This window comes from Xiphophorus maculatus, chromosome 3 (assembly GCF_002775205.1).
Source record: "Xiphophorus maculatus strain JP 163 A chromosome 3, X_maculatus-5.0-male, whole genome shotgun sequence".
Classification (NCBI taxonomy): domain Eukaryota; kingdom Metazoa; phylum Chordata; class Actinopteri; order Cyprinodontiformes; family Poeciliidae; genus Xiphophorus; species Xiphophorus maculatus.
The window spans coordinates 11,775,143-11,791,793 of NC_036445.1; the positions used below are offsets into that span (position 1 = coordinate 11,775,143).

The 16,651-nt window shown below is 41.5% G+C and overlaps 2 protein-coding genes across 3 annotated transcripts in view; both read left to right on the forward strand.

Annotated features, from left to right (window-relative positions):
- Positions 1-1,805, forward strand: part of mtmr11 (myotubularin related protein 11) — a 35,426-nt gene extending 33,621 nt beyond the window's left edge. For both annotated transcript variants that reach the window (XM_023330066.1, XM_005801854.3), the window contains exon 17: positions 25-1,805. In XM_023330066.1, coding sequence (XP_023185834.1) covers positions 25-447 — 423 coding nt within the window. In that variant the 3' untranslated portion in view covers positions 448-1,805. The remainder of the gene's footprint in view (positions 1-24) is intronic.
- Positions 1,806-8,035: 6,230 nt separating this feature from the next.
- The window catches only part of LOC102229151 (synaptic vesicle glycoprotein 2A), a 30,555-nt gene continuing 21,939 nt past the window's right edge, over positions 8,036-16,651 (forward strand). The window contains exon 1 of the mRNA XM_005801815.2: positions 8,036-8,237. The gene's annotated coding sequence lies outside the window, so the exon portion shown is untranslated. The remainder of the gene's footprint in view (positions 8,238-16,651) is intronic.

The following is a 16,651-nucleotide window of genomic DNA, read 5'->3' on the forward strand; positions in this document are numbered from 1 at the left end:
CCAGAACCCTCTCTCTGTTCTCAGGCCTTCTCCCACCCGGTGTCGACCAACCGGCCCCACCCAGTGGACCGTCTGGCCCAGGAGGTGCAGCAGCTCCAGAACCAGCTGGACCAGCTTTCCCCTCACGCTGCTCCTGACTCGCTCACCGTGACCTCTGACCCCCGGCGACCCGACACCAATCTGAACCAGAGCACCAACAACAGCACCTTCCTTTACTCGGCGCTCCGGCCCAAAACCACCCCCTCGCCTACCTCCACCAACCAGCACACCTCCAGGGGCCCCACCTCCGCCTCGGCGCCGCCACCCAGGCCCACCAGGGACGGCCCCAAACACTCCTTCCTGTTCGGACACTCGGCGGTAGCAGAAACGCGGTCGGACCCTCGCTACCATCCGCCGCCCGGCGCCACCAAGCTGCCTAAAAGCAATGGCTCGTCGCTCACTTCCTGAGATCCAGGAACCTGTAAAACCAGTATGAGACCCATGTGGTCCCGTTATGTCTGACAACGGGCCTGGAAGAACCGTTTTCTACTTTTTCTTTAAAATGAAATCAGACTCAACAAAAATGCAAAAAATGAAGCCGAGGAACTGCCGGCGGTTTATCTTCACAGTGACTCTGTTCTGTTTCCACACTGCTCAGATGAACTGGGAGGCTGCTGAACCGGACCGGACCGGACCGGACCTGCTCAGTGCTGTCAACCTCTACGCTGTGTGATTACTCAATATGCAAACAGATTTGTTTCTGAAAGCTGCCGGTGCTTCAACCTCCGGCTTCAATGAGGAATTTAGGACATGAGATCTATTTTTGGTCTTGTATCCCTCCGCCGCTGCATCTCCAGAGCAGCAAGAGGGCCTACTTTCACTCCACAGTATTAAATGTGTCTGCAGGCACAGCTCGGATCGTCTCACAGGCAGGAGAGTCAGATTTTGCTTCTCTTGTCGCATCATGTTGTAGAAATCTGCCTCCAGGACTTTTTCGTTTTTCTAAAACACAAGTCTGAATTTTTATATTTAAATTGCATCCTTTATCTTTCATTTGCCACAATTCATCTTGATCACTTTACTGCTATTTTTTGTAAGTATTTTCTGGTTTTGAGTTCCAGTCTGATCCAGTCTGGAGTTTCATACATCTACATTACATCAGACAGTTATAACAAATCAGTGAAATATCCCCTTAAGACATCTGAATCAGCAGCCAGATGATTTCACAAGTATTTGGAGGTAAATCTTGTAAATGTGTCTGGAAAATTATGAAACTTCATTCTGAAAGATGTTAGTGATATAGTTCTGAGTGTTATTTAGCAAATCTAGATGTAACAATGGAAAGGAGTCATTTCTGATCAGGTTAGTGTTATTGTAAGAGGACGGCAGTATTGGGAGCAAAGGGAAGCTTTGTTTACATTTTAGCTTTTCTGCTTCTTTCAATTTGAAGTCGGAAACGTTCCACCAATAAAAAAATAAAAAGAAATTTCTTAATTTGAAAGCAGGATAACAGCCATCAGTCCTGATCTCCTGCCGGATGGTACCTCAATCAATTATTGTAAATATTCATCACCATAAAAGCACTCAGCTTGCCAATCTGTTGGTCTTCCCTAGAAACACGTTGCTCTTCTCATGGAAAATTTCACCCCTGCTGCTCAGTTTTCATCTATTATTTAAAGTTTTTGGTACGGACGTTGTTTAAAATTTGCCAGATGTAAATATTATTTTTGGTTTTTTGGGGGGTTTTGTACCATCATGTTTAAGTGTTTCTCATTTCTGCTCATAAAAACATGAATTTCCCCAAATAAACATGTTGTCGTACACAGGCTCACAAACTTTATTTTTTAACAAAATAAATACGTACAAAATGATCTGGAACACTTTAAAGTAGCACGGCGCCTTTACAGTAAAATCAGGATTAAAAACTGACACGCAGGATAAAACCGTTTTAAGAGTTCGTGTGCAAATAAAAAAGGTGAATACTGACAGTAAACATCCACTTCAGCGCATGTGACGTCTCCAGTTCAGGAATGACTCACGAGGCGTTTTGTTGAACACTTTGGGACGAAATGAGCTCGTTCTTCCACTGAACTTTACACCCGTCTCTGGAAATGCGTCCCAGTACTTGCTGAGCATTCTCATTCGTTTCAGCAGGTTAGCATTAAAAAAACAAGCAAGAGACAAAATAATGTGGAATGACTGACATTAGTCCAAAGTGAGCTTAATGGCAGAGGCAGTGCATTCAGAGCTGAAGAAATCTGAAGTCCAACATGAGAGGAAAGACTTTCACCCCCACCGACTCCCGGTGCACGGCTCCTGCAGGATCCCGCAGGGCCCGTAGAGGTACCCAGAGGAGGACGGGGCCAGGCCTCCCAGCTGCCGGATGGACTTGCACATTGGGCAGGGATACTCGGACAGACCCTCGATGTCCTCAAAGGCCATGTTGACGATCTGGTCGCAGCAGGGGCTGCAGTAGAGGTGTCCGCACGAGAGGCGCTTGAGCCGCACCTCGTAGGTGATGCAGCACTGACAGTGCGGCAGGTCGGGCCCCAGCGACAGGGAGCCCGTCAGAGAGCTGCTCTCCAAGCTGCCAGCCTGGCTGGAGCTGATCTTAGCGGGAGACCTGGGGAGAGACGGGATTAACACTCATTCATGTACGCATGGAAGAAAAACAACTGGTACGTAACATCAAATTTATCATCTCCTAATCTTACCATACGACCACATTTGTTTTGCCATCTTGATGAAAGATTAAGTTTATTTTAATGACGAATTGTAATTTTTACAATAATCGCATTGTAGATTGCTTTGTTTTGTGTTGTTTATATTTGACCAAATATGTAGAGTTAAGTTAACTTTGCCTGGTTTGTATAACCTTTTGTTTCTTTTCAGCAAGACAAATTTTAAATTGATCCAATATTAACAGATGAAAACTTGCCAGTAGAAAAATTTGGGCACATTTACAGCAATGTTAATGAATGTGTGTTGTTCCTGCCAAATTAATATAAAAAACAAAGCTTCATATCATCTGTTTAAATCAATTTATAGTGTCGTCATATTTAATGTCTCAAGTAATTAAATGCTCACGACTTAAAATGGAAAAGTTTTGCACAGATTCTCCTCCAAAGCTGTTATCACACAAAGCTTTACGTTTCTGTGATTCAGTCCTTTACAGTCATAATATCAAGTGGATGAGTTGTTCTAGTCTCAGACGTAAATCTTTAAGGACATTACTAGAGATAATATTTTACAGAGAGTCATATTTTAGCCAAATCTAAACATATCATCCTTTAAGTAACGGATGATATTTTATCTCTAGAGATGGGAGTTTGCTGCAGCAGTTTACCTGCTGAAGTCGCCTCATCACCGATACAAACATCTGGAAATGTTTGAGACGACGAGACAGAAACTGCTGGGCAGAACCAGAATTTTTCCATCTCAATTTTCCAGAATAACAGATTCACTTGGTGTAAGTCGAGGTAACTCTGGGAGCAAATGTTTCCCTGCATCTATCAGATATTCAGATTGATCAAAAATAGATTTTTGATGCATGAGTTAATTATACAGTGGGTTGCCAAATCTAAAACAACTATGATACCTTTTCATTTCTTGAAAACAATTTAGAGTTATTTAAAATAAAGATTTCAGGAGCAGAACTGATTCTCTGCTTTACGTCCATCTGGACGATGAGATGTGTTGCAAATTTGATCAATAATCAACAGAATCCTTGAAGCGAGATGAATGTGTCTGATATTTAAATGCCTCTGACAGTTTGGTTGATGTCGTCTTACATAAAAGGACGTTGAATCATAGAATCAGCCTGCAGGTGATGGTGACTTTCCTCCAGCGCAGATCGTGACCCATCGTGTTTGTCTACTAACTGATTTGGTGTGTGCACAGATTTGCTCCAGAGGTGAAACCCTAACTGGTCAGACCTGAAAAGATCCCAGTCTGGGTGGAGTTAAAGGCAGATTGCACAACTGTAAACGGACTGTTGACAGTTCTATGCGTTTAGGTGTGGGACTGGATGTTTCAGTGTTTCTTCAATGACAGGCTGCAGCAGCAACCTGTTAGAAACAACATCTGAACATTCTGGGTCATTTTTTCTGTGCGGGATTAAAGTTAAATGAATTTCTGATGCAGGTCGTAACTTAAGATTTGATTCAATTCAGGGACAGACAGTGGCTGCTTGGTGTAGAAAATGAGAGCATGCCCTGACTTAGGAAACCTGTTGTCACTGCAGCTCAGAAGTGGGTTGCCACACTTCCTCTTAGTGTTTAAGACTCATTTTCCATGTCCTGTGCTGACATTTAAATAATTCAATGGTTATTTTTAAGCAGCGAAATATCATAATTTAAGGTTTCTTGCCTGTGGGGGAAAGAGTTATACAATAAAGGATTATCTTTAAAAAATGGACAAGCGGCTGAATATCTATGTTTGGGACTAAAAATATGAGCGAGCACGTTGGAGGCGCCCAGAAACTGTTTTTTTTTTTTTGCTGCAAACGCCCACCAGCTGCAGCCGGCTGGATTGTTCCGGCCATTTCAGCCTGAATCCAAAGGAGACATCAGGTGGATTACTGATGATGATGATGATGATGATGGGTAGGGGGGCTCACCGTGATGAAGATGAGTCTTTGAAGCAGTCGAAGCTGAGCGCAGTGAGGATCCTCCACAGCAGATCCATGCCGGTTGCTCTCATGGTAACATCCAGAATCCAGCGAGCTGCTTTCCGACGAGCGTCATGTTGGACAAAAACAGCGCCGAGGCTCTTTAAATGAGGACGCGCGGCGGCGCGGCGGCGCGGCGCGGCGCCCCCACCTTCCTGAGAAGGGAAACGACCCCGATCCGCCCCCAAGACCCCCGCCCCTTCCTAATGTTTCCACTGACGGGGATGAAGAGGATGTGCGCTCATCTTCATCATCATCTGCTGGTGTTTCAGGAGAGAAACGCAAAGCGCCGCTTTCTTTGTCCACCAGTCTGGCGCCTCTCAACACTTTCTTCTGGCTTCTTCCTCCTGCTCCTCCTCTTCCTCAGCAACAGCAGGGGGAGGAGACGAAACTGAGGCGCTTCAGTTGCATCACGCGTCTCTTTTACCAATGAGCTCAAAGAGCAGCAGTAAGCCCTTAAATACACTAAGACCCTGATGTGCTTTTTTTCTTTTTTTTACTTAAGGAAGATATTTTAGTCTCATTTTTCACACCTGCGCACATTTTAGTCAAACCATTTTTTTATTCAACCAAAACTGATCCCGGATATAGTGTAATGTGTTACACTGACATTTAATCTAAAAATTCCTAAAAAAAAAAAAAAATAAATAAAAAAATAAAATGAAAAGAAAACAAGACAAGCAGCTTATTGGGATGAATAAATAAAACATCCATCTGAGTGAACCGGCCATTCTTCCTCAAAACAAACGTATTTAGACAGAATAAAAAACAATATTCATTTTAACTTTTTTTGGCTAAAATTTACACTGAGCTTTAAAGTAACTAAAATTTAATTGAATAAATCTTTATAAAAATTTAAAACTTCAGTTTATTTAGTTTTGCTAAATTATTATCGAATAATTTAAGGGGAAAGAAAATTGTGTACTAACGTAACATTTTAACTATGGTTATTAATATTCAGAACATAAATAAAGTGTCGGATAAAATGTGAATTAAATCTGATCCCAAACAGACTCCAGCCAATTATTAGCGCGTTCTCTAATCTGACCACTAGATGGCGACAAAATACAAACTCAAAGTAAATTTGAGTTTACTTGAATTTGAGCGTGTGAAATGTCACACGGACATTTCTTCTTCTCTGTCGGAGTCTTTAAAGGTCCAGAAAACCTCTGACTCTGAGTGAAGAGCTGCTGATTCATCGCAGCGTCCACAGCTGCAGATAAGAGCCGCCGGAAGCTCTCATTGTTAAACTGGGCCTGATTGGGTCACTTTGTACAGGAAATTAAAGTGAGCCTCAGAGAGACACGATGGTGAGAGTGAATGGGCAGCTAAACAGGAAGCTGCTGTAATACAGAGAATCACTCCATGGAAATAAACCAGTAGAATAAAAATTCACTGAACCCAGATGCTGATAATCAGTCACCAACCTTAGATATTACAAAGTATTTCATTAAACAGTACATTACTTTAAAATCTACAGGCAATTGTTTACATGTTTGTTCTGTTTTACGATTATTTACTTGTAAAGAGAAAAATTAAATAAATAAATGCAACTTCAATGGCGATTTGTTTTTGTTCATTTTCAGCAGCAGCAACCAGAGTTCTGTTAAAAATAACGTGCATGAACACAAAGTAGGCTAAAAGATCTCAAAAAGCATTGGCTTAAAGCTCAGAGGTCAAAGTTCAACAAGAGGAAAGAAAGACAAAGATGACCTTCAGAATAACTGCTGACTAAAAACAGCAACAAAACTCAAAACCCAGGCAAAATCTTGATACCCAAAACTTTTGGCCTTGTTGCCGTGGTTATGCATCACTGCAACTGTCTGAAAGTAAAACAGTAAGAGCAAAAATCCTTCCAGCTGCATCTAAAACCAAAGGAAATAAAACCTGAATAATTATTTACCAAAGTCATTTTTTTACTTCTCCATATATGCTTCATTAATTACTTGTAAAATAAACTTTGAACTAATCCAACTCTCCTCTGACGTGTTCTGAGGAACATCAACCATCACCTTATGTGAGTATTTTTCTTTGTGTGTGTGTTTGTGGGTGTGTGTGTGTGTGTGTGTCAGAATGAAAGGCTGACTGAAAATAACAAACATGCTCTCAGAATGCAGCATGAAGCAGAGAATAGATGAGACGTGCAGGTGGTGTGGTTACTTTATGAATTATTAATCACGTCCTGCAGGTGAATCGGCCTCATCGGCGCTCTGACAGGTCGTGACCTCACACATCGTCACCAGCAGCAGTCTGATCAGATCCCGTCCAATCAGACAGTTCTTCTCTGTTTGGATCATCTCCATTGATTGTTGCTGATTAAACCGACTGTTATGAGCAGCAGAACCAGAACCAGAACCAGAACCACCAACCCGAGTTATGATGAGACCGGCTGAGTCTGGTGTGGAACTGACTGCAGAGGCTTTTGGTGACATTTACTGCAACAGCTTGTGTTGTTTGCAATGTTATAATAGTTTCTTTGTCATTATGGTTCATTGACTTCAGACCAGTTAGAAAACCAAAAAGGTGTTTTGTACATGTACTTTATTCTTTTGTATTTTTCTGTCAACATATTTTTGTAGATGTTTCTCTTGTTTGATTGACAAAGGCAAAAAAAATCTAAATTGTTGTTTACCTCCTTATTGCTCCAGATTTTCCAAAGTGAGATGAGCCTTTTCAATAAAAGCAAAAGAAGCAATAAATACATAAAAGAAGAAAAAAAAGATGTAAGTGTACATTTCTGGTGTGGTACTGATGTTTTAAAATTTGCATTAAGAACGTAAACAAACAAAAAATAAAAAAATATTTCTGGGATATTTTTATTCCTTTTTATTTATATTACGAATGTAAATAAATAAATAAATAAATCAACAAATCAGATATTATTGTTTGTGTTCATTTAAAGTGCCTTACAACAGTTTGGTCAGAAAAAACCTGTGAAAAAAATATATTGTGATTTTGCTGCAGCTTATTGAGACATCAGTGGAGAGTCAGGAGTCACGGAGGAAGACATCTGGCTCTTCTTCATCACGTCCTTATAAAATGAAAAGGTTTTCTGTTTTTCCCATCAGGGTCTCTTTGATCTCTAACGGAGCCAATTACAGGCACGAGCCCAGCCACGTGCCAGGGGAGCCTCGCTTAGATTGCATCACCAAACATTTGCGGCTGAAGCCTGGAGTCTTCTTCCTTTGTCTGAATAATAAGAGAGCTGGACTCTATTGGCTGAACCAACCAGGCCGGAAAAGAAAAGGAGCATCTTCACACATCCGGCCGCTCTGCTTGGTTCTGGTTTGTAGCTGAAACCAGGATGGGAGCGAGCAGGAGGAGAGGAGGGTGTGTGTGTGTGTGTGTGTGTGTGTGTGTGTGTGTGTGGGCTGGTGTGTGCGTGTGTGTGTGTGTCCATGCAGGAAGGATGCTGTGTAGTAGAAAGGGAAGCGGGCGGGAGGGGGAGGAGTGAGCAGCTCCCCTGTCACTACGTCAGGAGCCATCACAGGAGCGCACAGGAGCCACTTTCTGCTGAAGGATCCGGGTGACTCCCTGCGCCGATATCATCCCAGTCGCCCTAAAATGCGCTGACCTCTTCATCCCAAAGGTAAGATTATTTAATCCAACATCACCCCTCCCCCTCCGCCTTTTCTTGCCCTGCATCCGTTTATAATCGGTTCCGTGACCATTTCACAGCCAAGATTCCTGACAGCCTCCTGATAAAATGGTTCTTCAATGACCCTAAAGCCCTTAAATGATAATAATTGATAAATGGTAAATGAAGATCGAAATCGGTTTGAAATGTGTTTCTGGGGGCATTTTGCTGCCAGCTGCGCTCAGTTCTGGTTCCTGCAGAGAACAAACATCTTCCATCCTGCTCAGAGATCACATTGTGTTCTGTTTAGCGGTTTTAAGCAGCGCTAACCCGCAGCTCCAGATTTCTAAACCATGTCTGCTAATTAGCGCTGGGTTCGGCTCCGGTGCCCTTGCCTCTCTCCTCTCCGCCTCGTTTCTAGATTCCGCCTCGGTTTCTCGTTCCTCTCAGATGAAATCCCCACAGCCTCCCTGGTTATCTGTTGTTTTATCTGCTGTGAATCGTGAAGGAGGTTGTAAATGTGCATCCTTGGAGGTATCTGCGTCGTGCGCAAAAATGACCTTGTGGAAACCCAGCGGGGAGGATAAGATGGAGAACGAGTGATGAGCAGTTTTTCTTTTTTTCCGGTGTATTTTCGGGTCTTTCTGTTCGCTCTGCTCGGATCCTGCGCTGCATTTGGACCTTGCTCTGGTTTGTTTATGATGTGAGGCAGAGTGCGTCCTCGGAGCTGCTGGCTGATTAATTCATGCTCTACCGTCACCATGAGATGCATTTTACAACTTTGCATGTGTGATGTGTTGTCCTCCCTGTGTGGCAGCCATCCTGCTGAGACGCTGCAGCGACCCGTCAGTCATGTGGGACTGAAAATGGGTTTTATTCTTCCTCAGGAACCAGATTAAAGAACTCCGGCCCAGTTCGTTTGTTTTCAGTCCATGTGTTCATTTGGTCTCCTCCTGATGGGGTGAACAGTTTGGGTGTTTCAAACAGGAGACTCGTGGTTTTGGTTTTTATTTCTCACTGAGCTGTCATCGCAGAATTCAGTGTCAATTTTCAGCAAGATGGAAAACCGAACACTAAAAAAATCTCAAATAAAAAAAAGTCGGCCCATTTGGATGGCCTGTGTCTTCACCAGACAAGATCCTAAAGGTCAGAGGTCAGAGTGGTGGGAATGAAAGACTTGCTGTTTTACTAGGACACTTATATCAGGGCATTTTGTCTGTCCTGCAGTAAAATATTTAGTGTCAGCATAGGGTCAATGCAGTGGCAATAAAGCACCAATATAGGACCAATATATTGCCAATACAAGGCCAATCCAACCTGGCATTGATGCAGGAAGGAAACTGGAGTTAAAAACTAATTTTGTAGCTGCTGCAGCTTCTGGAGTTTCTTTTTTATTGACTCATTTAGACTCCAGGTTTATTTACATTATGATTAAAGGAAAGAACTGAGCTGGATGAGGATCTGCTGTGTGAAGATGACTTCACTCCAGCTTCCTCCTGTCAGGTTATTTAAATTCTTTGCTTCTTTTTTTCCCCGTATTGATTACTTATTTTCATGGTTCCTCTTTATCCATGTTTATTTCCTCTGCTAGTTCAGTTATTCTAATTTAGTTATCCTTGTTCTGTTTTGCTCAGTTTAGTGTGTCTTGTATTTATTGCTTGTGTTTAGTTATTATTAATTTCACTTGGATTCATTTATCTCCGGTTTGTTGCCTCTCCCTCCTCGGTCGTTGGTTTCATCTCACAGCTGCAGCCTGTTATCAATCAGCCACCAGTTTTCTATCCAGCAATCAACTCACCAGCATTTAAGCTCCTCAGTAGCTGCGTTTCCTCTACAAATGTATGCAAATCTTTGTCTATATCCTGTTAATAAAAAACAAACAAAAAAAACCCAACAACTTAATTTTGCAGTTGCTGTTTCCATTAAATAAGAAGTGAAATTAAAATCACACATGAATGAGCTTGTTCACAAACTCGAGGCCAAATCTGCCCACCGTAGTTTTTAATGTGGCCTGCTGGACTCCAGAGATAATAGTCGTTTGCTTAAATATTGTTTTATCACTCAAATCAAAGCAGTTTTTATCTATTTACTATCAAATTACATCAACCAGTTCCTCCAGCTGTTTGCAGTATTTTGTTAATGGGTTTTATCATTACATTCTGGCACAACTGGCCCTTTGAGAAAATTCATAATCTTGATATGGAGCAGAATGAAAATTTGTTTTCTACCCAGAAAACTGAACAAGTAGCTCCAGTTCAGATTCATCAATCTGTTCTGTCCAATCCGGTTTCCTCTGGACTTTGTTCAGACTGTAGCTGCATTAGTTTGGTCAAACCAGTTTTGGTGGATTTTGTTGGAAGAACTTTGATTTTTGCCAAAATCCATTAAACTGAGCTTGTGCTGATTTTGTTTTCTTATTCTACACATGTTAACAAAACCAAACATCCCAGATTTAAGCTCATTTAATGATCAGTGTTGACTCTGTGGCCCCTGGCCCCTGGCCATTGAAAACGAGCAGCAGCAGCAGCCTCTCTGTTTGGTGTTCCTATTTTCTGCCTGCTGCCCCGCTGATTGGGCCACGCTCCCGTCTGTCCTCAGAGATTATCCCGTCACACGTTCCAGCTCGCCTCTCTGAGTCGGATACAGCAGCAGAACATCTTAAAACACGGTGGAGCGCGGCTACGCTCAGCCATCAGCGCCGCTGTGTGAACATCAAGGTGGCTTTTACGGATCGAACTGCCTCGTTTGTGCTTGTGGAGACATCTGTTTGGACCTCACACCCGCCATGTCTCTGCTCTGCTGCAAGGCAGAGGAATAATCAATGGCCTTTTTCTGTCAGCTGCAGATGAAAGAGGGTTGGAGCAGCAATTAGAGTGGAGCGCACCATAAATAACTCACAGTGCATCTTATTTCTGCCAGAGGTGACTTCATGCTGAACGGATGGCAGGAGGATGTTTGATGAAACCCTGGACTGCAGTCATCAGGGGTGTCCAAATCGCTGATTCAAAATTTCTCACACACCAAGAAAATAAAAATAAAATCAAGCAAATAAAGTAGTCCAGGGTTTTGTTTTTGTAGGAAAGAGACTTTATTGATCATAGATCCAAAAGGATTTTGCATGTTTGCTGTAGAAAAAGAAATGCATCTAGTTTTCAAGTAGGTTTTTGCTTGATTTGATAAATTTGTTCTCATTTCCAAAGTTTTTCATGATACTTTGCGGTACTATTGTGATAACGATAAAAGTGATGACAGAACGATATATTACTCCTTTTTTATGTGACTGTAACTTTGTGTCACAGCAATTACAGCCCCACAGACACAAATGACTTTCTTGAAAACATTCCCAACTGTAATACACTTCTTTAGGACACCAGTCACATAAAGAAGTGTGTTTGTATCACTAAGTTGGTAACTTAGCAACTGTACTTTTAAATGTACTGGTTTTTATTGATGCTTTCATTGAACAATCAGTGGAAAAAATCATAAAACTCTCAAACCCGACAATAAAGACAGTTTTGGGAAGTTTTAAACGCCAATAATTGGAATTTATGGTGAGAATAAATCGTAACTCTTATCCTGAAAAGAAATTTATCATGATAAATGATAAGCGGTGCGATAAATGCTCTACTGCAGGTTTTGGGTCACTTTCTTCCAAAATGTTTGCTACATTTACTTAGTTTTAATACATTTAATAAAATGTATTAAAATTGGGTGCAGCTTTTCAGTAAAAACCTCTGGACTGACGTGGTTCTTCTTAATATTAACGTTTGGTTATTAAAAGATGGATACTTTGTGTTATACCTAACCTTTTCCATGTTTATAATAATTCGACCCTGATTTAGAAATAAAAAGTCAAGGTCAATAGACAAACATTTTCTGTTGTTTGGTAGTGAAATATAAATCTGCTCATCTGATCTTGTTTTTTCTTCTGAATGAACATGATGCAAACAGAACGATGAGCAGAGCTGGAATTCACACGATCATGAAAAGCAACGCTGCACTCGCCGGGCTGCAGTGTCTGCAGTGTCTGCAGACTGCATGCTGATTCGTGCATCATAAGTTAGGCTTTCACAGGTTCTATAATCACCTTTTTTAATCCCTGCAGGAGGTTTCTGACTGTCACAAAGAATTTAGTCCTGTTGCAGCACCTGAACTGTTTGTTTAGGCTAAACTACAAACACAGCTAGTGAGGCTTGTGGAGGCAGATTGAGCTGTGCTGATTTCTCCAAGCTAAATTTGGTTCTATTTTGGTGGAGTACTTTGAAATGGTTTTAGGTTAAAACAGCAGAGATCAGCAGCTCAGGTTGGAGAAACTGTTGATATGATTAATAATAGTCACGCTTTCCGGAGGAGCAGCTTAGAGGAGACCAAAATGGAGGGCTGCACATTACCCTGAACATGCCGTTAGCTTGGGTTGCTAGATGATAGACCAGTACCTACTGATTTGTGATGCTGCATCCCAGAGGCTTTTTGAAATGGCTCATTTTTCAGGTACCAAAAAACCTTAACTTATTACCAAAAACTGGCTGGTGTTTTGTTTTCTTTTTTTAACACTTGGGTTGTTTTTAGAATCAGTAGAAACCCAAATGGAAGTACAAAAATGTGCAAATTGTGAATTTTGCATAAAGCGTCCCCTTTAAATGTGAAAAGTCATGAAAAGACTTCCAGCAGAATTTCTTCAGAAGATGTCTCGACTAGAGGGGCTTTTTGTTAGCTTAAAAGAAGGTGGAACGGTTGAAGAGGTTTAAATGCTTGTGCTGCAGCTCATTACAGATGTGCATGGAGGACACGTTAGGTGCAAACATCTGCAGGAGGAGGTATCCTCATTAACTAAACTCCTGAGTGAATCCAGAGATCTGACGATGTCTGCATGTCATTTCTTCTGTCAAAGCCTCTCCATGCATGGCTGTCCTGCTCCAGAACCAACAGCTTTCAGTACCAGTTCCTCTCCTGCTGTAAATTGGTGTAAAAATGCTTCATTATTGAAAGGCATCTTTTCCTTTTGTGATATATTTGTTCTCAGCAGGATGATAGATAAACAAACAATCAGCTGCATTACAGCTCCAAAGGTAATGAGCTTGTGGAGACATTTCTGTATTAGTGGAAGCTAATGGACCTGAATGAGAACATGACGAATGCAGTCCATTTATCCCTCACAACGTTTACATGCTTCCCTCAGCTTTGCTCTGTCTGACTGCCGTTCAGCCCGTTTAGCAGAGACCAAAGCCAAAATGGATGCAGGGGCCTGACGTCACACTGTTTGACATGGTGTTGCTATCCGACTTGGTGCCACCGTGGATGCAGAGCCTCCCAGAGGAGACCTGCGTGTTGAGGTGGAGCTCTGGCCTAGTTGAGCTGAAAACAGCCAATAGTCGCCGGCGTGTGTGCAGCTCTGGGTTGGACGTGATGCAGCTGGAAGAGCTGTGTGACTTTGTGCAGATGAGGGAGCGTGAACTAGAGCGAGGCCGCTTTATTGCAACAACGCATCACCGCTGGGGGAGGTCGAGTCGATGCTCACACCGCTGTCCCTTCGGCCAGAAAAGAGCCATGAATTATTGAAGGAACTGAAAGAATTGTTCACTCAACGTCAGCAGGAGTTAGTTTTTATTTACCAGGCATTACTTGGACCACTGATGGTTTATGTTTGTACTGAAATTGCGCTGAGAAATGTTGACTTGTATACTTTTCACTCACACAAGAAGCTGCTCCTTTCTGTCCCTTTTGCTCAGGAATCGGGTAAGAAGGCTTTCGTTCATTCTGCTCCCTGTTCTTGGAATTTGCTACAAGAAACTTTGAAATTGACGGAATAAATCTTGTTTTGTGTTTCTACATCCAAACTAAAGGTTCTTGAGACAAATTTGACGACATGTACCTGTTTTTTACAGCTTGCCATTTTCTTTTGTGTTGTATTTTTTGGTGCCACTTGACCAGGACTCGCTTGAAATCGAGAGTTTTTAAAATAAATGGGCGTGCCGTGGTGGCGTAGCGCGACCCATATTTGGAGGCCTTGAGTCCTCGACGCGGCCGTCGCGGGTTCGACTCCCGGACCCGACGACATTTGCCGCATGTCTTCCCCCCTCTCCTTCCCTGTTTCCTGTCAGTCTACTATCACATAAGGGACACTAGAGCCCACAAAAAGACCCCTGGAGGGGTAACAAAAAAAAAAAATTAAAATAAATGAGATGCTCGGTATTAAGAGCAAAGAAAAGATTTTGGATAAGATGGACAAGGTGAATAAAAAATGTAACAGAAGAAATAACAGACATAAAGAGGAGGCATGGCATGAAATTGACTTTATTTGTGGTATTTTTCACTTTCTTTCTAATGTGAGGGATAAAGTGCTGTGAAAAAGTATTTGCACCCTGCTGCCAAACCTTGAACACTTTAACAATTCCTTTCTAGCCTGAAATAATCCAAAAAATGTTCAAATAAATTCAGATGAGCAACAAAAGCCACTGACATCATTCAGTCTGGAAAAGGTTAGAAAACCATTTATGAGGCTTTCCGACTCCAGAGAACTGCAGTGGACAAAAGTGCGACAAAACATGGAATAGTGGATAAAACATGGAATAGTGGTGAACCTTCCCAGAATAAGCTAATCTACCAAAATTATTTCAAGAGTGCATTGACGACTCATCCAGGAGGTCACAAAAGAAGATAAAACACATTGGCTTAGTCAAATCATGGACTGAAATCTGAGTGAAATGCTGTGGATAGACCTTAAGCAGGTTTTTTATGTTTTAAAATATGAATTAAAGCAATTCTGCAAAGACATAAGTAATGAATGGAAGTTGTTCCTGCCATCAGTTATGAGGTTCAGGAGGAAATTACATTTAAGGGTCAGTTTGTGTCGATTATTTCACCTTTAAAATTAAAACAATAATTTGAAAAGTGGATTTGTATTTTCTCAGGCTATCTTTGTATGATATTAAAATTGTTTTGATGATCTGAAACATTTTTTGCGTTAGCAAAAAGCTAAAACAGAAGAAATTGGACAGGTTTTGGTTTTGGGTCGGTCTGCTGCTCCGTCTTACACATTCTGACTCCAAAAGATCCAGAATGATGACAAACAGGAAATATAAGGCTTTAAACTTACATTCTCCAGGTATTTGTTGTATATACAGTTGTTTGATTATCAGCTGCTTCCTCTCTTTTGAGCGTCGATATGAAAAGAGCGTCCAGCTGCACATAATTTCCTCTAGTGGACTGTTTATTGGAGGTGTGGGCGTTTGTTTGATGAATCTGCTGGGGGCGCTGTGTGTGATTGAGATTTCCAAACAGCAGAAATTTTATGTAACATTTTAAATGTTCTTGAGACAGGCAGAAATATCTGAGTTACTGAGGCAGGAGAGGGAGCAGACAGATTTCACTGATTCTCACATTGCTGAGCTGCCAGGGGGAATGATGCATTTATGATCACTACTTTTCTCAAGAGTTAACATCAGTTAGAGTTCTGAAGTAATCCCTGAGCCACGCAAGTCACTAGAAATGTCTGTATCTTGTTCTTTTTAAAGGGTGTTCCTGAAAAATAGCTCTTCAGCTTTAGTTGTAACCTGCAGCATTTCTGATCGGAAGAAAAAAAAACATCTCTGCATGTGAGAAATGAATCCTGCGCTGCATGACATTACCAGCCATCTGCAGCTAGAAAAGGAATCACCACTTCCGCACCCCCCCCCCCCCCCCCCCCACACACACACACACACACTCTAAATGGATGACATGACAAGCAGGTGTGGAAAAACAGGAGGCTGGATGAAAACTATGCAGAACTGAATAAAGTGACAGCATAAGGGAATCCAAACATCACCGAAGAAAGATTATAATGTAAACAACCAAAACACACTGGAATACCACGGGGAAACCGAGCAGATGGAAGAGAGAGGGAGACCAAAACAATATGTTCAGTTAAAGTTGATGAAGCACAGTTAAGATAAAAAAAACCACAAAGTCTTTTGAGATGGAAAAAAATCTAAAATCTCCTTACATTGAAAACTTGCTGTGTGTTTTAAGAGATTTCAAAGATACAAAATGAAAAATGCTACAGCAGTTTTTTAAAAAATATCCTCTGCTGCAACATTCTTTATGTTGCTGCTGCTAAATAGCAAATATTAATAATAAAGCTAAAAAAGTGAATTTAAATAAGCATTCTGTTGTCTCTGACCTCTGAGGATAACGAGACTCCACTGTATTCACAACGAGGTCAATCTGAGGTGAACCAAACATGCAGCTAGACTGTTATAAAATATTAATATGATGAAGGAGAAAAACACCAACAAAATGTCTGTATTCGCATCATTTTGCTTATATGGCTTAAACAAATTGAGCTGAGTGTATTTTCTGGAGTGGATGTGTTTGGTGGTGCAAGCCATCGAATGTTAATGGTGTTGTGTTTTAGCTCTTTTATTAGTTTCTCCTCTCCATCCGTC